The sequence below is a fragment of the Ranitomeya imitator genome, chromosome 5 (assembly GCF_032444005.1).
Source record: "Ranitomeya imitator isolate aRanImi1 chromosome 5, aRanImi1.pri, whole genome shotgun sequence".
Classification (NCBI taxonomy): Eukaryota; Metazoa; Chordata; class Amphibia; order Anura; family Dendrobatidae; genus Ranitomeya; species Ranitomeya imitator.
In genome coordinates, this window is record NC_091286.1 from 297,865,746 (window position 1) to 297,892,114 (window position 26,369).

Below are 26,369 nucleotides of genomic sequence, written 5' to 3' on the forward strand. Positions count from 1 at the left end.
CATCTTTCTGCCTCTCTTTCATGTCCGCTTTAATGCCAGAAGACAGTTTATATTTACATATCCATGTCAAGACTTGGATTTTAATGCATTTATTTGAAAATCACATCAAAACCACAGCAATTTGGAGATATAATAGCCAAGAATCCAGATGCAGCAGAGCATAATGCTTAGAAAGGGAGACCTTTATACCATAGTATTAAAAAAAGCACAATAAAAAGGAAAACAGATCTACTTTTAGGCTGTGTGCACACGTTGCGTTTTTTTGCGGTTTTTCCCGATAAAAACGCTGTAAAACCGCAAAAAAAAAACGCATACAATAAGCAACCCATCATTTAGAATGAATTCTGCATGTTTTGTGCACATGATGCGCTTTTTTCCGCGAAAAAAACCGCATTGCGGTAAAAACCGCAGCATGTTCATTAATTTTGCGTTTTTTGTGTGGATTTCCCACTACAAAATGCATTGGGAAATGTCCGGAAAAAAACGCAGCAAAATCGCGGCAAAGCCGCATGCAGATTTCTTGCAGAAAATGTTCGTTTTTTTCTCAGGAATTTTCTGCGAGAAATCCTGAACGTGTGCACATAGCCTTAGGCCTTATCTGGTCTTTCTCAAGTCTCAAACTACAGCTATAGTTGTATTTTGAAGCTTAAAGACCAGATATGGCTAAAGAAAACTTTGCCTTATCTTCTGACTGTTGTGGTTTTCTAATACTATCTATCGAATAAAGATCTAACTTTTTAAGGATTATCCTCAATAGTAAAAAGAGAGAGCTAGAGAGAATTTCCTTGATGGGAAATTCTTCCACGCATAATCAGTTTGAAAAGACGGCATCCGTCGCTGGATTCCTGCTTTTCACAGTCAGCGACGGATCCTGTGTCCATAGGCTTCCATTATAGCCAACGACAGGCAGCGCAGGATCTGTCACTGAGTGATTTTCCAAAGTGCAGAAAAACGTTCCTCTACGTTTTCTCTGCCCGACAGACAGTAATTTTACGACGGATGAAACGTGTGGCCATCCGTCACAATCCATCGCTAATACAAGTCTAGGAGAAAAAAACGGATCCAGCAGCACCATTTGCTGGATCCGTTTTTTTTTTTTTTTTCTTCACAAAACGACACATTGTCTGAAAAAGAAAGACAGAAGTGTGAAAGAGGCCTAATCTACAGCTGAAAGCCAGATCCTGGTAGGGTAGACACTGGACTGCAGTACATAACCCTATATCCATTTTGAGGGTGTGAGGCAGTGAGGGGAATTATATGCGAGGGATGGTATGTATTCCCCAGGATGCACATAGAAGCGTATAGAGACTGCTGGAGTGCATTGCAGTCACAGACATGTCTGTGGTTGCAGTACAGAATAAAAGTAAATTTGGTCTTGAACAAGCTATTTGGCCAAGGCAGATTTAAGAAAACCCGGCATGCGCTTTTATTTTTTGGAGTGAACTACAGGATGGTAGTGGTGCATTTCACTCTCTCCAGCTGGTTCTTAAAAGTGGCCCATGGCCACAAATCTCATTTAAAGACCCTGCAGCAAAGGTTGGGTGGGTCAGTGTTGGTTTTCACACTGCAGAGCAGGTGGCTCTGCATCATCCAGCTTATGTGTGCAGTCACAGAGCCAAGGGAAGCAAACGTCTTTCGACCCCCTCAGCGTGACACGGTGGCAACCAGTCTCGGACACGGACTGTTTCGACGCCCTGGCTGCGATCCGGAGGATACAGTTTCCTTTTTTCATTTGTGAGTTTTTGGATATTAACCCCTTAGCGACCGCCGATACGCCTTTTAACGGCGGCCGCTAAGGGTACTTAAACCACAGCGCCGTTAATTAACGGCAGAACAGCAGTTGGAGCTAAAATTAGGGCTAGGGTTAGGGCTAAGGCTAGGGTTAGGGTTGGGGCTAAATTCAGGGTTAGGGTTCTTTCACACTTACATCGGTACGGGGCCGTCACAATGCGTCAGCCCGACATACCGACGCACGTTGTGAAAATTCTGCACAACGTGGGCAGCGGATGTAGTTTTTCAACGCATCCGCTGCCCAATCTATGTCCTGGGGAGGAGGGGGCGGAGTTACGGCCACGCATGTGCGGTCAGAAATGACGGACGCGACATACAAAAAAACGTTACATTGAACGTTTTTTGTGCCGACGGTCCGCCAAAACACAACTGATCCAGTGCACGACGGACGCGACGTGTGGCCATCCGTCACGATCCGTCGGCAATACAAGTCTATGGGCAAAAAACGCATCCTGCGGGCACATTTGGAGGATACGTTTTTTGTCCAAAACGACGGATTGCGACGGAATGCCAAACGACGCAAGTGTGAAAGTAGCTTTAGGGTTAGGGTTAGGGTTGGGGCTAAAGTTAGGGCTAGGGTAGGGGCTAAAGTTAGGGTTAGATTTGGGATTAGGGTTAGGGTTTGGATTAGAGTTGGTATTAGGGTTAGGGTTGGCATTAGGGTTACGCTTGGGATTAGGGATAGGTTTGGGATTAGGGTTAAGGTTAGGGTTGTGATTAGGGGTGTATTGGGATTAGGGTTAGGTTTGAGGTTAGGGTTGAGATTAGGATTAGGGTTGTGTTGGATTTAGGGTTTTGATCAGGGTTATGGTTAGGGTTGACACTAGGGTTGTTTTGGGGTAAGGGTTGTGATTATCGTTAGGGTTAGTGATTAGGATTATGGATTGTGTTGGGATTAGGGTTAGGGGTGTGTTGGGGTTAGGGTTGGAGCTAGAATTAGGGGGTTTCCACTGTTTAGTTACATCAGGGGGTCTCCAAACACGACAGCCAATTTTGCGCTCAAAAAGTCAAATGGTGCGCCCTCCCTTCTGAGCTCTGCCGTGCGCCCAAACAGTGGGTTACCCCCACATATGGGGCATCAGCGTATTCGGGATAAATTGGACAACAACTTTTGGGTTCCAATTTCTCCTGTTACCCTTGTTAAAATAAAAACTTGGGGGCTAAAAAATCTTTTTTGTGGAAAAAAAAATATTTTTTTATTTTCACGACTCTGCATTCTAAACTTCTGTGAAGCACTTGGGCATTCAAAGTTCTCACCACACATCTAGATAAGTTCCTTGGGGGGTCTAGTTTCCAAAATAGGGTCACTTGTGGGGGGTTACTACTGTTTAGGTACATCAGGGGCTCTGCAAACGCAACATAACGCCCGCAGACCGTTCTATCAAAGTCTGCATTCCAAAATGGCGCTCCTTCCTTCCGAGCTCTGCCGTGCGCCCAAACAGTGGTTTACCCCCACATATGGGGTACCAGCCTACTCAGGACAAATTGGACAACAACTTTTGGGGTCAGATTTCTCTTGTTACCCTTGCGAAAATAAAAACTTGGGGGCTAAAAAATCATTTTTGTGGAAAAAAAAATATTTTTTATTTTCACGACTCTGCATTCTAAACTTTTGTGAAGCACTTGGGCATTCAAAGTTCTCACCACACACTAGATAAGTTCCATGGGGGGTCTAGTTTCCAAAATGGGGTCACCTGTGGGGGGTTTCCACTGTTTAGGCACATCAGGGGCTCTCCAAACGCGACATGGCGTCCAATCTCAATTCCAGACAATTCTACATTGAAAAAGTAAAACGGCACTCCTTCTCTTCCAAGCTCTGCGGTGCGCCCAAACAGTGGTTTACCCCCACATATTGGGTATCGACGTACTCAGGAGAAATTGCACTACAACTTTTGTGGTCTAATTTCTCCTGTTACCCTTGTGAAAATAAAAATTTGGGGGCAAAAAGATCATTTTTGTAGAAAAAATGTGATTTTTTATTTTCACGGCTCAACGTTATAAACTTCTGTGAAGCACATGGGGTTTCAAAGTGCTCACCACACATCTAGATAAGTACCTTAAGGGGTCTAGTTTCCAAAATGGTGTCACTTGTGGGGGGTTTCCACTGTTTAGGCACATCAGGGGCTCTCTAAACGTGACATGGCGTCCGATCTCAATTCCAGCCAATTCTGCATTGAAAAAGTCAAACGGCGCTCCTTCACTTCCAAGCTCTGCGGTGTGCCCAAACAGTGGTTTACCCCCACATATGGGGTATTCGCGTATTCAGGAGAAATTGCATAACAAAATTTATGGTTACATTTCTGTTTTTACACTTGTGAAAATAAAACAAATGGTTCTGAATTAAAATGTTTGCAAAAAAAAGTTAAATGTTCATTTTTTTCCTTCCACATTGTTTCAGTTCCTGTGAAGCACGTAAAGGGTTACTAAACTTCTTGAATGTGGTTTTGAGAACCTTGAGGGGTGTAGTTTTTAGAATGGTGTCACACTTGGTTATTTTCTATCATATAGACCCCTCAAAATGACTTCAAATGTGATGTGGTCCCTAAAAAAAAAGGTGTTGTAAAAATGAGAAATTGCTGGTCAACTTTTAAACCTTATAACTCCCTAATAAAAAAAAAAAATTTGTTTCCAAAATTGTGCTGATGTAAAGTAGACATGTGGGAAATGTTATTTATTAACTATTTTTTTGTGACATATCTCTCTGATTTAAGGGCATAAAAATACAAAGTTTGAAAATTGCAAAATTTTAAAAATTTTCGCCATATTTCTGTTTTTTTCACAAATAAACGCAGGTACTATCAAAGAAATTTTACCACTATCATGAAGTACAATATGTCACGAGAAAACAATGTCAGAATCACCAGGATCCGTTGAAGCGTTTCGGAGTTATAACCTCATAAAGGGACAGTGGTCAGAATTGTAAAAATTGGCCTGGTCATTGACGTGCACACCACCCTTGGGGGTAAAGGGGTTAATGGTGGTAACAACTTGCTGAAGAATACCTTTCACAGAAGCTCATACATTGAATTGCTCTAGCAGATGGGTATTTAAAGGGACATATTCTTTTTCCCTGTGGCAAAAAGAGTATAGTAGCTTCTCTGCGGGCCTTACTAGTATCATGTGCGGACTTTCCTTGCACTGGATTTGTCATCTGCTGAAAACAGTTAACACTGAAAATACAATATCTTTTGCTTTGTGAACAGTAAAGTCAATTTCTACTTTTCATGCCTCCATTTGTCATGCAACAGTAAAACATGGAATTGCTTTTGCTTTCCATCCATTTGAGTTGAATACATTACAAAACATAATGAGTGCATTTACATTACATTGCACTCGCTCCTTTCCTATACCAGTAATCCCTTATGTCTTTGGTTACAGTTGACAACAACCCAAGATCACAATTTCACAGTATTGTCACAGTGAGAATCTACCTGTGGATATGTTTTCTGACTGCTGGTTCATGAACAACTTAGTCTTCTTTTAAAGAGCAAAGGATGCATGTAACAATGGCTTGGATTAAATAAATAAATAAATAAATAAATAAATAAAAAGGCCACTGGTCCATGAAGGATCACTAGGTTACAGCTCATTTAGCCTTATGAATAATACAGTCCTGATCAGTTGGATACTGAAATGCAGTCAATAACAGCTGAACAAAAGAAAAGCAGCTATGAACCAAAAATATTTGTTAACCCCTTCACAGCATGCGCTGTACAGGTACTGCGCATGTCGTGTCTTCCCCTTTGATGTGGGCTCCGGCACTGAGCCCACATCTTTCCCGACACATGTCAGCTATTTTGAACAGCTGACATGTGCCACTAACAGCAGCAGGTGGAATCGCGATCCACCTGCAGCTGTTAACGTGTTATATGCCACTGCCACTCTGACAGTGGCATTTAACTCGTGCTTACCAGAAGCATGCTGGAAATCGAGCAGATCTCTATGGTTGTCATAGCCAGATACCAAGTGGAGCATTTCTGCTACACAGAGGGGATCTGATCATCGCCTGTGTGTAGCAGAGTCGATCAGACAACTGCAGCTTCTATTCTCCCATGGAGACTATTGAAGCATGCAAAAAGTAAAAAAAAAAAAAAGTTTTTAACCCCTTTATCCCATTTGACGTACTATCCCGTCGAGGTGCCCTGGGACTTAATTCCCAGTGACGGGATAGTACGTCATATGCGATCGGCCGCGCTCACGGGGGGAGCGCGGCCAAGTGTCAGCTGCCTATCGCAGCTGACATCCGGCACTATGTGCCAGGAGCGGTCACGGACCGCTCCCGCCACATTATCCCCCGGCACACCGCGATCAAAGATGATCGCGATGTGCCGGCGGTATAGGGAAGCTTCCCGCAGGGAGGGGGCTCCCTGCGGGCTTCCCTGAGCCCCCCGCAGCAACGCGATGTGATCGCGTTGCTGCGAGGGTCTTACCTCCCTCCCTGCCACTTCCAGGCCCGGATCCAAGATGGCCGCGGATCCGGGTCCTGCAGGGAGGGAGGTGGCTTCACAGAAGCCTGCTCAGAGCAGGCACTGTGAAGCAGCCTGCACTTCTATCAGATCGGTGATCTGACAGAGTGCTGTGCACACTGTCAGATCATCAATCTGTGATGTCCCCCCCTGGGGCAAAGTAAAAAAGTTAAAAAAAAAAAAATTTCCAAATGTGTAAAAAAATAAATAAAAAAAAATATTCCAAAATAATGAAAAAAAAAAAAAATATTATTCCCATAAATACATTTCTTTATCTAAATAAAAAAACCAAAACAATAAAAGTACACATATTTAGTATCGCCGCGTCCGTAACGACCCGACCTATAAAACTGGCCCACTAGTTAACCCCTTCAGTAAATACCGTAAGAAAAAAAAAAAAAAACCACGAGGCAAAAAACAACGCTTTATTATCATACCGCCGTACAAAAAGTGGAATAACACGCGATCAAAAAGACAGATATAAATAACCATGGTACCGCTGAAAGCGTCATCTTGTCCCGCAAAAAACGAGCCGCCATACATCATGATCAGCAAAAAAATAAAAAAGTTATAGTCCTCAGAATAAAGCGATGCAAAAATAATTATTTTTTCTATAAAATAGTTTTTATCGTATAAAAGCGCCAAAACATAAAAAAATAATATAAATGAGGTATCGCTGTAATCGTACTGACCCGAAGAATAAAACTGCTTTATCAATTTTACCAAACGCGGAACGGTATAAACGCCTCCCCCAAAAGAAATTCATGAATAGCTGGTTTTTGGTCATTCTGCCTCACAAAAATCGGAATAAAAAGCGATCAAAAAATGTGACGTGCCCAAAAATGTTACCAATAAAAACATCAACTCGTCCCGCAAAAAACAAGACCTCACATGACTCTGTGGACCAAAATATGTAAAATTTATAGCTCTCAAAATGTGGTAACGCAAAAAATATTTTTTGCAATAAAAAGCGTCTTTCAGTGTGTGACGGCTGCCAATCATAAAAATCTGCTAAAAAACCCACTATAAAAGTAAATCAAACCCCCCTTCATCACCCCCTTAGTTAGGGAAAAATAAAAAATTTTTATTTATTTCCATTTTCCCATTAGGGCTAGGGTTAGGGCTAGGGTTAGGGCTAGGGTTAGGGTTAGGGTTGGGGCTAGGGCTGGGGCTAGGGTTGGGGCTAGGGTTGGGGCTAGGGTTGGGGCTAGGGTTAAGGCTACCGTTAGGGTTGGGGCTAAAGTTAGGGTTAGGGCTAAAGTTACGATTAGGGTTTAGATTACATTTACGGTTGGGAATAGGGTTGGGATTGGGGTTAGGGGTGTGTCAGGGTTAGAGGTGTGGTTAGGGTTACTGTTGGGATTAGGGTTAGGGGTGTGTTTGGATTAGGGTTTCAGTTATAATTGGGGGGTTTCCACTGTTTAGGCACATCAGGGGCTCTCCAAACGCGACATGGCGTCCGATCTCAATTCCAGCCAATTCTGCGTTGAAAAAGTAAAACAGTGCTCCTTCCCTTCCGAGCTCTCCCGTGTGCCCAAACAGGGGTTTACCCCAACATATGGGGTATCAGCGTACTCAGGACAAATAGGACAACAACCTTTGGGGTCCAATTTCTCCTGTTACCCTTGGGAAAATACAAAACTGGGGGCTAAAAAATAATTTTTGTGGGAAAAAAAAAAGATTTTTTATTTTCACGGCTCTGCGTTATAAACTGTAGTGAAACACTTGGGGGTTCAAAGTTCTTACAACACATCTAGATAAGTTCCTTGGGGGGGTCTAGTTTCCAAAATGGGGTCACTTGTGGGGGGCTTCTACTGTTTAGGTACATTAGGGGCTCTGCAAACGCAATGTGATGCCTGCAGACCATTCCATCTAAGTCTGCATTCCAAATGGCGCTCCTTCCCTTCTGAGCCCTCCCATGCATCCAAACGGTGGTTCCCCCCACATATGGGGTATCAGCGCACTCAGGACAAATTGGACAACAACTTTTGGGGTCCAATTTCTCCTGTTACCCTCGGGAAAATACAAAACTGGGGGCTGAAAAATAATTTTTGTGAGAAAAAATTATGTTTTATTTTTACGGCTCTGCATTATAAACTTCTGTGAAGCCCTTGGTGGGTCAAAGCGCTCAAAACACATGTAGATAAGTTCCTTAGGGGGTCTACTTTCCAAAATGGTGTCACTTGTGCGGGGTTTCAATGTTTAGGCACATCAGGGGCTCCCCAAACGCAACATGGCGTCCCATCTCAATTCCAGTCAATTTTGCATTGAAAAGTCAAATGGCGCTCCTTCGCTTCCGAGCTCTGTCATGCGCCCAAACAGTGGTTTACCCCCACATATGGGGTATCGGCGTACTCAGGACAAATTGTACAACAACTTTTGGGGTCCATTTTCTCCTGTTACCCTTGGTAAAATAAAACAAATTGGAGCTGAAGTAAATTTTTTGTGAAAAAAAGTTAAATGTTCATTTTTATTTAAACATTCCAAAAATTCCTGTGAAGCACCAGAAGGGTTAATAAACTTCTTGAATATGGTTTTGAGCACCTTGAGGGGTGCAGTTTTTAGAATGGTGTCACACTTGGGTTTTTTCTATCATATAGACCCCTCAAAATGACTTCAAATGAGATGTGGTCGCTAAAAAAAAAAATGGTGTTGTAAAAATGAGAAATTGCTGGTCAACTTTTAACCCTTATAACTCCCTAACAAAAAAAAATTTTGGTTCCAAAATTGTGCTGATGTAAAGTAGACATGTGGGATATGTTACTTATTAAGTATTTTGTGTGACATATCTCTGTGATTTAATTGCATAAAAATTCAAAGTTGGAAAATTGCGAAATTTTCAAAATTTTTGCCAAATTTCCGTTTTTTTCACAAATAAACGCAGGTAATATCAAAGAAATTTTACCACTATCATGAAGTACAATATGTCCCGAAAAAACAATGTCAGAATCACTGGGATCCGTTGAAGCGTTCCAGAGTTATAACCTCATAAAGGGACAGTGGTCAGAATTGTAAAAATTGGCCCGGTCATTAACGTGCAAACCACCCTTGGGGCTTAAGGGGTTAAAGATATTAAAAAGAAATAAAGTTCAAATCACCCCCTTTCACCCCATTCAAAATAAAACAGTAATAAAAAAAAAAAAAAAAATCAAACACATATTTAGTATTGCCACGTCCAGAATTGCCTCATCTGTCAAGCTATAAAAATAATTAATCCGATCGGTAAACAGCGTAGCTAAAAAAAAAAAGCCAAACCCCCCAGAATTACGCTTTTTTTGGTCTCAGAAACATTGCATTAAAATGCAATACCTGACGATCAAAAGATAGTATCTGCATCAAAATTGTATAATTAAAAATCTCAGCTCGGCACGCAAAAAATAAGCCCTCACCTGGTCCCGGTTCCTGAAAATTGGAGACGCTACAAGTCTCAGAAAATGACGCAATTTTTTGTTTTGTTTAATAAACTTAGGAATGGTGGTGTTCAAAAGTACAATTCGTTTCGCAAAAAACAAGCCCTCACATGGCCATATGGACGGAAAAATAAAAAAGTTATGGCTCTGGGAAGAAGGGGAGCAAAAAACAAATGCAAAAATGAAAGAGGGCTCCGTCGTGAAGGGGTTAAAGCATATATGCAGAAGACTACATTGGCTTCATGCCTTTATAAAGATTAATGTTTTATTCATTTATGTATACAAAAGGTATAGACAAAAGCCAATTCTTTATTCCATACTAGTTAGGCTGGCCATAAATTTTAATTAGTTGTTCAGTAATTAGTCTGTTTCACTAGGCTTAGCAATAACCCTCTTTACTGCCTTTCAAAGTACTTTGAAGTACCTTTTATTGTTTTTTTTTTCTCTTTTCAATAAATAGATTCATATACGGTATGTAGGCCATGATGCTTTACAATTACTAGGTCACACTAGAAGGAGCCATGGGTGCACAGGTCCTGTAGCTTCTGCTATAAAACTTCACTTTAAAGATTCCTAATTACAGGGAACATTGCAGCATTAGCTTATGTAAATATTAAGAAATGCCTTTATAAAAATAGCTTTACTATATGACACCACCTAGTTTCTCTGAAGACATGCATAATCCCTGTACAGACTTCACCATTGAGAAAAAAATTAAATGCAAAGTTCATCTCACTATGTTTTTTTAATAGCTCTTATAACCTATACTATTTGCCTGGAAATTAAATAGAAAAATGAAGTCACGCCACGGTGATGTGACTGCGACGACACAGTCATGTGACCATGATGTCACCGCAGGTCCTGCTCGCATAGCAACCCGAGACCGGACGGCCGCGTACAGCACTGGGAGGTGAGAATATCATTATTTTTTATTTTAATTCTTTTTTTTTTTTTTTTTTAAACACAAATATGGTTCCCAGGGCCTGGAGGAGAGTCTCCTCTCCTCCACCCTGGGTACCATCTGCACATTATCCGCTTACTTCCCGCATGGTGGGCACAACCCCATGCGGGAAGTAAGCGGATCAATGCATTCCTATGGGTGCAGAATCGCTGCGATTCTGCACAAAGAAGTGACATGCTGCGGGTTGTAAACCGCTGCGTTCCCGCGCGGTTTTTCCCGCAGCATGTGCACAGCGGTTTGCGGTTTCTATAGGGTTTACATGTTACTGTAAACGCAATGGAAACTGCAGCGGACCCGCAGCGGCAAAATCGCTGCGGTTCCGCGGTAAAAACCGCAACGTGTGAACATGGCCTACAAACTAACTGATCCTGCCAATTTCTGTATAGACTAGAGAACCTGATTCTGCAGTCCTTACTGGTTCCTGCTTGAGCTGAGATAGCCCTAACCACAGACAAAGATGACAACTCGGACCTATGCTGCCAGAAAGGCAATTGACATCTTCATACTCCGCCTAAAGAACCGGAGGGCAAAGCACAGTGCAAATTACCTACAGAAGGGAAAGTGTGCTGAAATAGAAAGAGATCCCAGAGTGAGTAAAACAAACCATGAAATACAAAATAAAGAACCAGCAGGGGCATAGTATAAAAAGCCACACCCAAAAGGTGATAGGGCAGACAAAAGAGTAAATGATAACACCTAAAATGAAAATTACCCTAAAAAGAATGAAGAAAGGATAACAGAAAATAAACACCCAGAAAAAGTTTATCTACTGTGGCTCAACGGACAGAGACGCTAACCACAAAGCACAGGCTCAAGATTTCGAACCCAGACACATGACAGTTTTGAGCATTTTTGCTACCGAAAAAAAAAATGATTTAAAAAAACAGTTTGCTTTGAAATGGACTACTCCATGTCATGAGTGTACCTATAGGACATGGTAAGGTGCTAGACTAGGCAACTCTTCCCTGATAGCAACTTCTTGTCACAATTCATGCTGACAAGACCCCCTGGCAGTATAACCTTTCTTTTGGAGAACCTTTTGACATAAGCTAAAGCAGACAAGGAGTCCTTAGTAATGACCAAATCCAATTTACAAAAATGGCACAGAATAGTTTAAAACAGCAGCAAAAAGCAAAACCGGACTGAAAACAACCAGAGTGCTTGCACCCAAGTCACAGATAGTATATAACCTATGCATCGGTGGTCTGTGGTACAAGTATTTTTAAAATAAACGTGTACCCACAAAGGGACATTTCTGTTAAAGCAATTATGTAAAATATTTTACTGCATTACCATAGTGTTTTTAAGCGTATTTTGATTTTTCAAGAAAGTCAAGTTACACTCCGATATACACATTAAAACGGCGGCCATTAAGGGGTCATAGTACCTCATTGCCATTTTAAAACGGCGATCGGGAGTACGGTTATAGCACCCCTCAGCGTCATAAAAGCTCTGGGGTTTCAGCTACCAGGGCCAGTTTTTCTGGTCCCGATCATGTGCTTAATTCTAAAACTCTGGGCAAAACCGTCAATGAAAAAGGCCTGGGTGTATGGGTGGATGACAAACTCATGTTCAGTGGCCAGTGTCAGGCAGCTGCTACAAAGGCAAATAAAATAATAGGATGCATTAAAAGAGGCATAGATGCTCATGAGGAGAACATAATTTTACCCCTATACAAGTCACTAGTTCGACCACACCTAGAATACTGTGCACAGTTCTGGTCTCCGGTGTATAAGAAAGACATAGCTGAACTGGAGCGGGTGCAGAGAAGAGCGACCAAGGTTATTAGAGGACTGGGGGGTCTGCAGTACCAAGATAGGTTATTACACTTGGGGCTATTTAGTTTGGAAAAACGAAGACTAAGGGGTGATCTTATTTTAATGTATAAATATATGAGGGGACAGTACAAAGACCTTTCTGATGATCTTTTTAATCATAGACCTGAGACAGGAACAAGGGGGCATCCTCTACGTCTGGAGGGGAGAAGGTTTAAGCATAATAACAGATGCGGATTCTTTACTGTAAGAGCAGTGAGACTATGGAACTCTGTGCCGTATGATGTTGTAATGATTGATTCATTACTAAAATTTAAGAGGGGACTGGATACCTTTCTGGAAAAGTATGTTACAGGGTATATACACTAGATTCCTTGATAGGGCGTTGATCCAGGGAACTAGTCTGATTGCCGTATGTGGAGTCGGGAAGGAATTTTTTCCCCAATGTGGAGCTTACTTTTTGCCACATGGGTTTTTTTTGCCTTCCTCTGGATCAACATGTTAGGGCCTGTTAGGTTATGGGTTGAACTAGATGGACTTAAAGTCTTCCTTCAACCTTAATAACTATGTAACTATGTGATCGCCGTTTTTCAATGAACAAAGGCAATCACGTTTTAAAAAAAAAAAGCGTGCCAGCTATTAAAAACATCTCTCTCTCTTCGGACATGATGTACATATAGGTGAGAGGAGAGATAAATAGGAATTCCACAACCTCCCTCCCCCCCACCCCCGTACCTCCGCATCCTCTTCCCGAAAAAAAAAAATGGTGGGCACATGTGCAGTGCGCCTGCCGAGATCTGCTGGCCAGCACCGGCAAGAGCGAGGATTTTTCCTATTGGTTCATTGTAATCACTGTGATTGATCATTGTGATCAGATCTAACGCCAATAATTTGCATGTCATCCGGTGGGGTGATATCACACTTTTTATTTTATCATTTTAATTTCTTTCCCATTAGGGTGAGGGATGTACTAGTGTTAGCATTTTTTCAAAAGTTAAAAAAGAAAAAAAAAAAGACGATATGATGATTAGTGTTGAGTGCAAGTGCTCACTACTCGAGCTGGCATTAGGGTCGCTCGATCACCCACGATAGTGCATACCTTAGCACCCAATGCAAACTTTAGTAGTGAGCACTAATGACATATTCAATATAACGACCTAATGTTCTCAAATTCCGTGTAGAACCTTTGGGTTAAAAATCTTCACAATACCCCTGGATAAAATCTTTAGGGGTGTAGTTTCCAAAATTGGGTCACTTGCGGGAGGTTTCCACTATTTAGACATATCAGGGGCTCTCCAAATGTGACACGGCATCTGCTTTCGATGTCAGAAATTTTTATGTTCAAAAAGTCAAACTGTGCTGCATGCCTTCCTAGCTCTGTTGTTTGCCCAAACCGTAGCTTTCCACTACATATGGGGTATCGGGGTACTCAGGAGAAATTGCACAACAAATTTTGGGGTCCATTTTCTTGTCATCCTTGTGAAAGTAAAAAATGTAAGGCTAAAGCTAAATTTTTGTGAAAAAAAGTAAAATATTCATTTTTTCCTTCTACATTCCGTTAATACATGTGAAGCATCTGAAGCGTTAATAAACTTTTTGAATGTGGTGTTGGGCACCTTGAAGGGTACAGTTGGGTACATGCTCATCACTGGTAGACATTTTCTATTGTCAGTTTTCCTCTAGTCGGGATTTGGCGTTTTCCTTTTTGATGAGGCCTTTGATGCTGTACCACAATCCTAATTTTTTTTTTAGATAGAAATTGAACCAAAACAGAAGATACATTTTAAGGACATCAAGCAAAAAAAATGTATTCGTTACTAGAATTCTTGTTTTTAGAGAAAATATCTCTATGTGTACAGGTCAAAGCAAGACAGCCTATCAATTGCAAAAGCACCTGGACCTTGGGGGAATGCCTCTAAATTTGCTTCATCTGCCTGTGATATGGATCCTTTTGTAGGGGAAATGTAGTGTCATACAGCGCTCCTTCTAATGACCTTTCTTCTGAGTATAATGAGATGTTTGTCTTTTTATTTTATCAGGGCAGCATGCTCTGTTTTTAAAGTGAAACTGTCAGGCACCTGACACTTTTATAACACCATCACCCCTATTATAACACCATCACCCCTATTGCATATTAATCCAATGAGGTAGAGAGTTTTTTTTCAAAAATATCAATATTTTATTTATACAAAAGAATAATAGGTTTATACAATATTTATATTTACTTGTATAAACCTATTATTCTTTTGTATAAATAAAATATTGATATTTTTGAAAAAAACTACCTCATTGGATTAATATGCAATAGGGGTGATGGTGTTATAATGAATCTAGAGTTGTAATATTAAGTATTGGATCCTATAGTGTTTAATTACCTGACACTTTTAATCTGCCCCATGAACTTGTAGACATTTTACATTATTATTATTACGCCATTTATTCCATGGTGCTTTACATGTGAAAAGGGGTATACATAAAAAACAAGCACAATTATCTTGAAAAAACAAGCACAATTATCTTGAAAAAACAAGTAACTGACTGGTACAAGAGGAAAGAGGACCCTGCCTGCGACGGCTCACAGTGTATTATAGGATTATGTTTATGTTACCATATTTTTTGGACCATAAGACGCACTTTTTTCCCAAAAAATTTGGGGGGCAATGGGGATGTGTCTTATGGTCGGAATATACTTACAAATACTATGGCGACGATCACGCTCCAACGCTGCAGGGCGATACAGCCTCCCTTCCCAGGCTAGTGCGGCAGTGGGGCGGCGCCGGTGGTGCTCCTCTGTGTGGCGGTGGTGATGCTCTGCTCAGCGATGGGGCTCCACCAGCATTTCATGAAAGCCCGGAGGCCCCCGCAGATCCAGTACTGGAATCCGGGAAAATGGCCGCCGGGGGTCGTGCATACTCAGATTCAGAACTTGGCAACGATCTGAATATGAGCATGCGCCGCCCCAGGCGACCATTTTCCCGGAGGCCACCACATGCTCAGATTCAGATCTCGGGACGAGATCTCATTGCAGAGATCTGAATCTGAGCATGCGCCACCCCAGCCGGCCATTTTCTCGGAGGCCACCGCATCACAGCACCGTATCTGCACAGGTCTCCAGGCTTTCACGAAATGCCGGCAGAGCCCCGCAGTGCCACAGAGCACCACCGCCGCCCCACAGAGCACCACCGCCACCGCCCCACAGAGGAGCACCAGAGAGCACCACCACTGCACCAGCCTGGGATGGGATTTCACGGAGGCCACCGCACCAGCCTGGACCACCGAACAACCCCTGTGACCACTCCTCCACCTGTGCCGATCACCCCCATGGTAAGCTGAATTTGGACTATACGACAGACCTCCATTTGACACATTATATTTTTTCCCTATTTTCCTTCTGAAAATTTGGAGTGCGTCTTATGGTCCAGTCCATCTTATAGTCCGAAAAATACAGTATGTATCTGCATATATTTGAGCAAAATCAACTTATGTACAGCATCTTGCATTAGTCTAGTGAGACTTTTACTCATTGAGACTAGTCCAGGTTCAGTAGCTGCAGTCAAGCCCCAAGGACATTATTGACAGTCCCTGCCTCTTTACAGTTTCCACTTCTCTTGGCTCCCCACTTAGGTCTTATTTCACACTTCAGTATTTTTCATCCCCATTAGTAAGCTAAAACCAGGAGTGGAATCCACATAGAGAAAAGCTATAATTTTAGATTCACAACTGTATTGCACTTTGGAACTGCTCCTGGTTTTGATATACGAATACTTACGAAAAAACGAAAAAAAGCGGACATATGAATAAGGCCTTACACAGTCACCGCTCAGCTAATAGCTTGTTGATCCAAAAGCAGACAATCTGGTAAAGCAACAGCAGAGCAGAGACATGACAGGGGAAGAGAAGGTGGGAATGGTAAAAACTGAAGTGAAAATCTCACTGGACTAGTCCTGGCTAATTAGTAGACAGCAAGGTGCTGTATATAAGATGATTTTATCTAAATATGTGAAGCTTCAAAAAAGAGAAACAAACATGATCCTGGAATACCCAAATGAGTTTAGCCCTTAGTGATAAAGTTAATTGTGACCTTAATGACCAGGATATTTTTTTTTGATCTGACCAATGTCACTTTATGTGGTAATAACTCTGGAACTCTTCAAAGGATCCCAGTGATTTGGAGTTTTTTGTGACATATTGTACTCCATGTTAGTGTTAAATTTTGGTTTATATGATTTGCATATATTTATGAAAAGATCTAAAATTTGACAAAAAAATAGAAAATGTCACAATTTTGAAACTTTAAATTTGTATGCCCTTAAATCAGATAGTTATACAACACAAAGTAATGAATAAATTAGATTTCCAACATGTCTACTTTACATCAGCACAATTTTTTTACAAATGTTAGGAAGATAGAAGGGTTCAACATTGATCTGCAATTTCTCAAATTTCCAACAAACTTTATAAAACCATTTTTTTTAGGGACCACATCACATAGGGGACATAGGGCCTATACAACAGAAAATACTAAAAAGTGACAGGCGCAACACATGCAGTGGCAGGGATTGTTTAACCCCTTCATGACCCAGCCTATTTTGACCTTAAAGGGACACTGTCACCTGGATTTGGAGGGAACAATCTTCAGCCATGGAGGCGGGGTTTTTGGGTGTTTGATTCACCCTTTCCTTACCCGCTGGCTGCATGCTGACTGCAATATTGGATTGAAGTTCATTCTCTGTCCTCCGTAGTACATGCCTGCACAAGACAATCTTGCCTTGCGCAGGCGTGTACTATGGAAGACAGAGAATGAATATCAATCCAATATTGCAGTCAGCATGCAGCCAGCGGGTAAGGAAAGGGTGAATAAAAAACCCAAAAACCCCGCCTCCATGGCTGAAGATTGTTCCCTCCAAATTCAGGTGACAGTGTCCCTTTAAAAGACCTGGCCGTTTTTTTGTAATTCTGACCAGTGTCCCTTTATGAGGTAATAACTCAAGAACGCTTCAACGAATCCTAGCGGTTCTGAGACTGTTTTTTCGTGACATATTGGGATTCATGTTAGTGGTAAATTTAGATCGATAATTTTTGCGTTTATTTGTGAAAAAAATGGAAATTTGGCAAAATTTTTGAAAATTTAGCAATTTTCAAATTTTGAATTTTTATTCTGTTAAACGAGAGAGTTATGTGACACAAAATAGTTAATAAATAACATTACCCACATGTCTACTTTACATCAGCACAATTTTGGAACCAATTTTTTTTTTTTTGCTAGGAAATTTGACCAGAGATTTCTCATTTTTACAGCAAAATTTACAAAACCATTATTTTTTAAACCACTGTTTGGGCGCACGTCGGGGCTCGGAATGGAAGGAGCGCCATTTGACTTTTTGAATGAAAAATTAGCTCCAATCGTTAGCGGACACCATGTCGTGTTTGGAGAGCCCCTGTGTGCCTAAACAGTAGAAACCCCCCACAAGTGACCCCTCTTTGGAAACTAGACCCCCGAAGGAACTTATCTATATATGTGGTGAGCGCTTTGAACCCCCAAGTGCTTCACAGAAGTTTACAACGCAGAGCCGTAAAAATAAAAAATCATGTTTCTTTCCTCAAAAATTATGTTTTAGCAAGCAATTTTTTTATTTTCACAAGGGTAACAGAAGAAATTGGACCCCAACAGTTATTGCCGAGTTTGTCCTGAGTACACTGATACCCCATATGTGGGGGTAAACCACTGTTTGGGCACACATCGGGGCTCGGAAGGGAAGTAGTGACTTTTGAAATGCAGACTTGATGTAATGGTCTGCGGGCGTTATGTTGTGTTTGCAGAGCCCCTGATGTGCCTTAACAGTAGAAACCCCCCCACAAATGACCACAATTTGGAAACTAGACCCCCAAGGAACTTATCTAGATATGTGGTGAGCACTTTGAACCCCCAAGTGCTTCACAGAAGTGTGAAAATAAAAAATCATTTTTCTTTCCTCAAAAATGATGTTTTAGCAAGCAATTTTTTATTTTCACAAGGGTAACAGGAGAAATTGGATCCCAATAATTGTTGCCCAGTTTGTCCTGAGTATGCTGGTACAACATACGTGGGGGTAAACCACTGTTTGGGCGCACGTCGGGGCTCGGAAGGGAGGGAGCACCATTTGACTTTTTGAATGCAAGATTGACTGGAATCAATGGTGGCGCCATGTTGCGTTTGGAGACCCCTGATGTGCCATAACAGTGGAAACCCCTCAAATCTAACTCCAACACTAACCCCAACACACCCCTAACCCTAATCTCAACTCTAGCCATAACCCTAATCACAACCCTAACCCCAACACACCCCTAACCACAACCCTAACCCCAACACACTCCTAACCCTAAAATCCCAACCCTAATCCTAACCCTAATCCCAACCTTAACCCCAACACACCCCTAACCCTAACCACAGCCTAATCTTAACCCTAATTCCAACCCTAACCCTAAGGCTATGTGCCCACGTTGCGGATTCGTGTGAGATTTTTCTGCACCATTTTTGAAAAATCCGCAGGTAAAAGGCACTGCATTTTACCTGCAGATTTACTGCGGATTTCCAGTGTTTCTTGTGCGGATTTCACCTGTGGATTCCGATTGAGGAACAGGTGTAAAGCGCTGCGGAATCAGCACAAAGAATTGACATGCTGTGGAAAATACAACACAGCGTTTCCGCGTGGTATTTTCCGCACCATGGGCACAGCGGATTTGGTTTTCCATAGGTTTACATGGTACTGTAAACCTGATGGAAAACTGCTACGAAGCCAAATCCGCTGCAGATCCGCAGCCAAATCCGCACCGTGTACACATAGCCTAATTCTAACCCTAACCCTAGTTCTAACCCTAATTCTAGCCATAACCTTAACCCTAAGGCCAGGTTCACACTGCGCTAGCAGCAGCCCGTTCAGAATATACGCTAACGGGCTGCTGCTAGAGCAAGTGCCGACATTTGCATTGCGCTAGCGCAGATAGAGCATCTGCTAGCTCTATCTGCGCTAGCAGTGACGGACCCGGAAACGCTGCAGCCCGCGTCTCCGGGTCCATCACTCAATGACGGCACATCCCTAGCGTACGCCCATTGTGGGCGTGCGCTAGTGATGCGTCCAACATTGCTGTCAACTGCGGCCGTAACGGACTACGTTACACCGCGTTTATGCCACGGTGTAACGTAGTCCGTCTAACAGACTGCTTAGACTCAGTGTGAACCAACCCTAACCCTAACCCTAGTGGGGCAAAGAAAAAAAATTTCTTTATTTTATTATTGTCCCTACCTATGGGGGTGATAAAGGGGGGGTTTATTCATTATTTTTTTTATTTTGATCACTGTGATAGAACCTATCACAGCGATCAAAATGTACCTGTAACGAATCAGCCGGACGGCAGATTCGGCGGGCGCAATGCGCATGCGCCCGCCATTTTGGAAGATGGCGGCACCCATCGAACAGACGGACGGACACCGGGAGGGACACAGGTCGGTAAGTATGAGGGGGGTGATTGGACAGTGGGGGGGGAGCGGACAGGAGGACGGAGGGAAGCGGGGGACACTATATGACAGGACGGAGGACCGCAGGGGAGGAGATCGGTGGCGGTGGGGGGGCTGATCGCGATCTCCAGCCATGGCTGATGCTATTGCAGCATCGGCCATGGCTGGATTGTAATATTTCACCAATTTTCATTGGTGAAATATTACTACCGCTCTGATTGAAAGTGAAAGTGAAACGTCACTTTCAACAGCCAATCAGAGCGATCGTAGCCACGGGGGGGCTAAGCCACCCCTCCTGGGCTAAAGTACAACTCCTTAATCCGAAAAGGAAAAAATCCCAAAGTTACAATACGTACACTTCAAGTAGGTACCACGCTTTTAACCAATCAAGAAACTACTTGAACATAAATAATTAAAGAGAGAATATCTATAAGTTCAAAATGCTTTATTTGACACCAATAGAACAATACACAAAAAATAAATTAAAAACAAGAGGGGCAGTCTTGGACATTCATAATATCACTAAGTGCATATAAAGAAATACTTCCTTTTATAATATATGGGCAGTGCGGAGGGGTGGATCGCAGTGCGGGGGGTGGATCGGAGTGCGGGGGGGTGGATCGGAGTGCAGGGGGGTGGGATTGGAGCACGGGGGGAGCGGACAGGAGGACGGGGGAGCGGACCACAGATCGGAGAGCTGGGGGGGGCGATCGGTGGGGTGGGGTGGTTGCACATGAGTTTCCAGCCATGGCCGATGATATTGCAGCATCGGCCATGGCTGGATTGTAATATTTCACCAGTTTTTTAGGTGAAATATTACAAATCGCTCTGATTGGCAGTTTCACTTTCAACAGCCAATCAGAGCGATCGTAGCCACGGGGGGGCTAAGCCACCCCCCCTGGCCTAAAGTACAACTCCCCCTGTCCCTGCAGGCCGGGTGAAATTACAGTTAACCCTTTCACCAGGCCTGCAGGCGCGCAATCCGACCATGACGCATATGCTGCGTCACAGGTCAGATTGGCACAGGTTTTCATGACGCATACGATGCGTCAAAGGTCGGGAAGGGGGTTAACAAACAGGCAATCCCTGCATGCATTGTGGCTGTCGAACAGCAACGAGACATGCAGCCACGGGACTCAAACATTTTTGAGCACGCCGAAGACAACTGTGTTAGCACACGATCATGCTCGGATAATGCCTTATCCAATTACGCTCGCTCATCACTAATGCCAACCTATAATAGGAGTCACTAAAAACAAAGGAACAAACATCCTGACTGTAAAACAGGAAAATCTGCCCATATGCACTGTACCCAGTATATTCAAATGGGAGCTGGTGTTTGCTCTGTGTTACTTATTATCTACCTCTGTTCTCTCCCACCCACATTTGTATTCCTCGGTCTTTAATCACACCACTGTATAAAAGCATTTGGCAGACAAGTAGAGAAGTTATAATATTAGGCAGGAAAGTAGCAGACAAATAAGGCTTCCATGATATTGGCAGACTCAAGCTCTGATGACAAGTTATTTCATGCTGGGCTGTAAAATGCTGAATCATGTTATGGCAAATGCTTGGCGAGTCCCTGGATTTCTGCACAGAAATCTTTGTTATTCAGTGCATCTCATGCATATCATCGCTGGCGTCCACTATTTTTTTTTTATCTTGTATCATGAACGGGCTGTGTTACAAAAACACAAAAAAATAAATGTGGCCATACACGTTAGATTCTTCCCAACACCCCAATATACACAAACGACTCATTCAAGAGTGTATGTATTCAAAATGGAGAAAGGGGGAGGAGCTTCTGCCATACAACTCCCTATCTCTTGTAGGGAACAAAAATTCAGGCACCTTGAAATCAACACTCCATATTCTTCATTTCGCAGATATCTGCTGTAGGGAGGGACAGTCTGAACATCCTCTTATTAGATGGTTAGGCATTCCACTAAGGCTCTGCCTTTAAAAAAAATTGATCTATTTAAAAATGGACACTTTAGTTTTAGTCCTATTAAATGCATATTTTTTTACATAACTGATTACAAATGATGATCAATCTCTCATACACCTCAAATGCAAGAAAAATAAGAAACTCAGCTACCATCTGTTTATTTAGCCAAACAAAAAAAGTTATGTACATTATGTTTTTGATCTAACTGAAAAAAATAGACAACACAACTGCAGTCAAAGGGAAGACATTTTATGACAGTTTCCTTCCCATTCAAATGAATGGGCCCTGTGGTGGAACATTATATTTCTGTTTTTATGATTCCAAAATGTATTAAAAAACAGAAATAACTAATAGGACATGTGCGAAGAGTCTAATATATATGAGAATGTAATAACTGAAGGTCAGTTCCTACAAAGTTCTGCAGCTTACATAAGTCTCTGTACATTTTTATTTAGGCTGGATTCAGATGGACATATTTTACGATCCGTATGTGCACCACAATATCCTGAATGACCGCAGGTGCCCCAGCCTGAACTTCCAGCCTTGTAAGTGTCCATGTCATAGTAAGTTGGGATCAAGAGACCCGCAGTCACTCCGGACATTGCGGTCTATTTACTGACCATGAAATACACCCATCTAAACCAGAGATTCGTTTGTATGACTGCTTAGTTGAGTGATCCTATATAAAACATTGACATTTCTATTACAGTAGTGGATTTAGGCACTCAAACATTAGAAAAAAAATAAAACAGATAAATCTGCAAGTTTCGTCAGTAAAGATTGACTAAGTTATGTGTATTTGGACCTCCCTACTTTCGACAGATGAGGTTAAGGGGAAGGATGGGAATAAATATCCCCACATTGACAATACAAGCACATTAGGCACAGAGGTGATGAAATATTTACATTGCCTTAAAATGCAACACTGCACCCAATTCGAAAAAATGTGAAACAAATTCTTCAGAAATTTCAACATGATAAATATCTCTTAACGATACTGCCAAGAAGGGTAATAAATTGCTTAAGTCTTACCTAAAACGGTTTCTTAAAACAATCAATATAAATAATATCAATGGAGTTCATTTATATTTAGGGCACTCAGTTTTTTCTATTTTTGAAAATGTTAAAACAGCATTTACTGTAGCTGCATATTTTTTCATGTGCATGATTTAAACTATTGTATGTGACTACAAAAACAGTTTTCCAAATATGTTCTAAAAAAAAAAACAAAAACAAAAAAAAAAACAACTGTCTAGAATGGAGGCAACTTTTTGCCACTTCGGATATCATTGTTCTGCAGAACACAGAATGATGAGTACTACGTTTTTTGTGAACGTTCTTTTACACTCTCTTTTCCTTTAAATACTGTTGAATATGCAATAAAAAAAGCCAACAGATAATAAATATTTTCTAGGGGCACTGAGAATACATACGTACTTACATGTTAAGCTTTGATGTTACTGTAGACTTGGAGCTGTCATTCAGAGCAACGTGAAGCTTTGACCCATTTGAATCAGAAGCTTGGTTTGTATTGCGTTGAGACTGCAATTTCTGTTCTCCTTGTTTGCTCTCCTGCTTTGTCCTTCTGTCCACACCACCTATAGTGGTAGCTCTGCTATCCTCCTCAGCCGTACTGCTTGAGCTCTCTCCAACACATCCAGCTAAGGATTCAGGAACAGATGCTTTTTCCACGTAGGCGTCATTTGTTGTGGAAACAGGAACAGGGTGGTTAAACTCAGTTGCTTTGGCAGAGGCAGCTGCAGTCTGATTTCTAAACACTGAATCTCTACAATGTGCCTTGCGATCTGTTGGAGAAGAGGGAGCAGAAGAATTTTTTTTCCTCATAGGGCTGGAGGCTGGGTGTTGCTGTTTATCTTTGTCTGATTCACCCTTGGGCGACAGTTTGCTATTGGTTCCCGCCTTTAATTCTTGGTTGGCTGAGGTTGAGCCATTTGATTCAGGTGATGCAGCTTTCAAAACCCCATCAGGAGTATTTGAATAATCCCTAACCCCCTCACTGCTTTCATCAAACACATTATCCTGTAGTGCTATGTTCTCAGCGTTATTTTCCTCTTGACTATTCTGAGACTTAAGGGAACGTCTCTTTCTGTTAACTTTTCTATTAGGACTCTTCTCCATTGTGTCCCCGCTGTAAGAACCTTTTATGGATGACTGAGAATCAGTACCAGAAGTTTTACTAAGGTAGATATCAAATGCTAAAACCTTTGCATTCTCACTAGAATTTTCATCTTTTGATTTATCTTCCAGAGGTTCAGTAAAAATGTCACCTTCGGAAGGACTAAGAGAGGGCGAGCTGTCCGCTGATCTTACAGCTTTTCCTAAACTACTACTGCCACCTGCTGTGTCTAGGAATGCTTTCAATTGAGCTGGCTGCAGAGCTTGGTGTTTGGCATCACCCCCAAATGCAACTGGTGATGTTACTTTTGTAAAGTTTATTTTTTCTGTGCTTCCCAATTTTTTGACAGACCTTTCAGATATCCTAAATTTTGGATCAGATACTCTGCTGGAGAACTTTGTTGTTTTCTTAGTTAATACTTTTGGAGAACCATTTTTAACTATATGAATTTCTTGTGAAACCTTTCGTATGCTGACCTTTCCTTCTCCATCAGTGGAACTTCTCCTTCCAGGTGACTGTATCAATTGTCGGACAATCTTCTCAGTGCTTTGTCTGTCCACCTTGAACGTTGGGCTGAGTGGTGACCTTTGACTGACATCAGAAAATACATCCGGAGAAAGAACAGGACTTTCTGACTCTACTATACTTGATTCCCCACTCTCACTGGTATGTCTAATATCACTGTTTCCATTAAAATTCACCTTTAAACTTTGACCTACAGGTGATACAGGCTCCTTTGAGACAACCTGGGTCTGATGATCTGAATTATATTCAACACTGGAAGTGCCAGGAGCCTGGTTGTGTAATCTGGAGCTGGAGACTGCTAGGACTTGAGCCCTTTTTCTTTCCTTTTCTGATTTTTCATTAGTTGGGCTTGTGGGAGACTCAGAGACACTTTTGACCGGTTTCTTTTTGGCAGTGCTAAACAAATTCCCAAACTTTCCCAAGACTGGTTTCTTTGTGCTGTCTTTCTTAGACAATTCTGTGGATGATGATCGAGACTAGAAATAAAGAAAAGGAAATGCATTTAGTGAAAAATAGGAAACAGAGTGCTACAATTTCCTTTTACAGGGAGTATCCCTTCTCCCAGCATACCTCTGATCTATTATCATTATTTATTTAGTCTTAGTTACATGAGTATTTAAGCCTTGGTTCACTAGCTGATGACAAAGCATAAAATGAAAATTCAACAATGTTGTTTAAAGGGAACCGGTCAGCAGGACTGTGCACAGCAGCCTACATACAGTGTCAGGTCGGTGCCGTTATACTGATTACAATGATACCTTGGTTGATGAAATCCGTCTTGTGGTTTTTTAATCTTTATTTTCAGCTTTGAGTTAATGATATGCTCGTGCTACGGGGCGGCCTGTGGGGGTCTTCATGTGGTGCTCTGATTAGGTATTCATAATGAAGACTGCCGACAGGTCACTGATCCCTCACTGACCTGCCCCCTAGTTAACATAATGAATATTATATATGCATACTAAAAAAAAAATACTTCTGCAGGCAGGCGCCAGCCATGGCACCTGTGCTGCAGCATAAATCGCATGTGTACTGTGCATATAATTATTATGGTTGAGGTTATCCTGATATTTAAAAAAAAAAGTCTATTTGAAAATGGTGCTGTTGTACATAGAGGTGATACAATAGTTGCTACTGCGCAAGCATCGGCATCTCGCCAGAGAAGAAAAAAAGATCTTGGAAGGGGAAATTTTTTTTTTCTTCTCCAGCAAGATGGCGCCACCGGCACAATAGCAGCTATCCGATTACCTCTACATAGACACCAATAGCTGCTACTGCACAGGAGCGGCGACCACCATTTTCAAATGGATTTTTTAGGGATAACCTCAACCATAATAATTATATGCACATTACATTGCATTATGATGATGCTACAGCGCAGGTGCCACAGCTGGCACCTGCCCACTTGCAGAAGTTTTTTTTTTTTTTTTTAGTAGGTATATATAATATTTATTATGTAAACTAGGGGGCAGGTCAGTGAGGGATCAGCGACCTGTCAGCAGTCTGCATTATGAATACCTAATCAGAGCACCACATGAAGACCCCCCATGGGCCGCCCCGGAGCACGAGCATATCATTAACTCAAAACTGAAAATAAAGATTACACAACAACCACAAGACGGATTTCCATCAACCAAGGTATCATTTTTATCAGTATAACGGCGCTGACCTGACACTGTAGGTTACTATGCACAATCCTGCTGACAGGTTCCCCTTAAAGACATTTAAAATGTATGTATGTATGTATGTATGTATGTATGTATGTATGTATATATATATATATATATATATATATATATATATATATATATATATATATATATATTTATATTTATTAAGTCCTATCATCATGAGCCAAATGTGT

The 26,369-nt window shown here is 41.7% G+C and overlaps 1 protein-coding gene across 2 annotated transcripts in view; it reads right to left on the reverse strand.

Moving 5' to 3' along the window:
• The window catches only part of CRYBG1 (crystallin beta-gamma domain containing 1), a 471,483-nt gene that overhangs the window by 101,702 nt on the left and 343,412 nt on the right, over nucleotides 1–26,369 (reverse strand). For both annotated transcript variants that reach the window (XM_069726284.1, XM_069726285.1), the window contains one exon: nucleotides 23,288–24,984. In XM_069726284.1, the coding sequence (XP_069582385.1) occupies nucleotides 23,288–24,984 (1,697 nt within the window). The remainder of the gene's footprint in view (nucleotides 1–23,287; nucleotides 24,985–26,369) is intronic.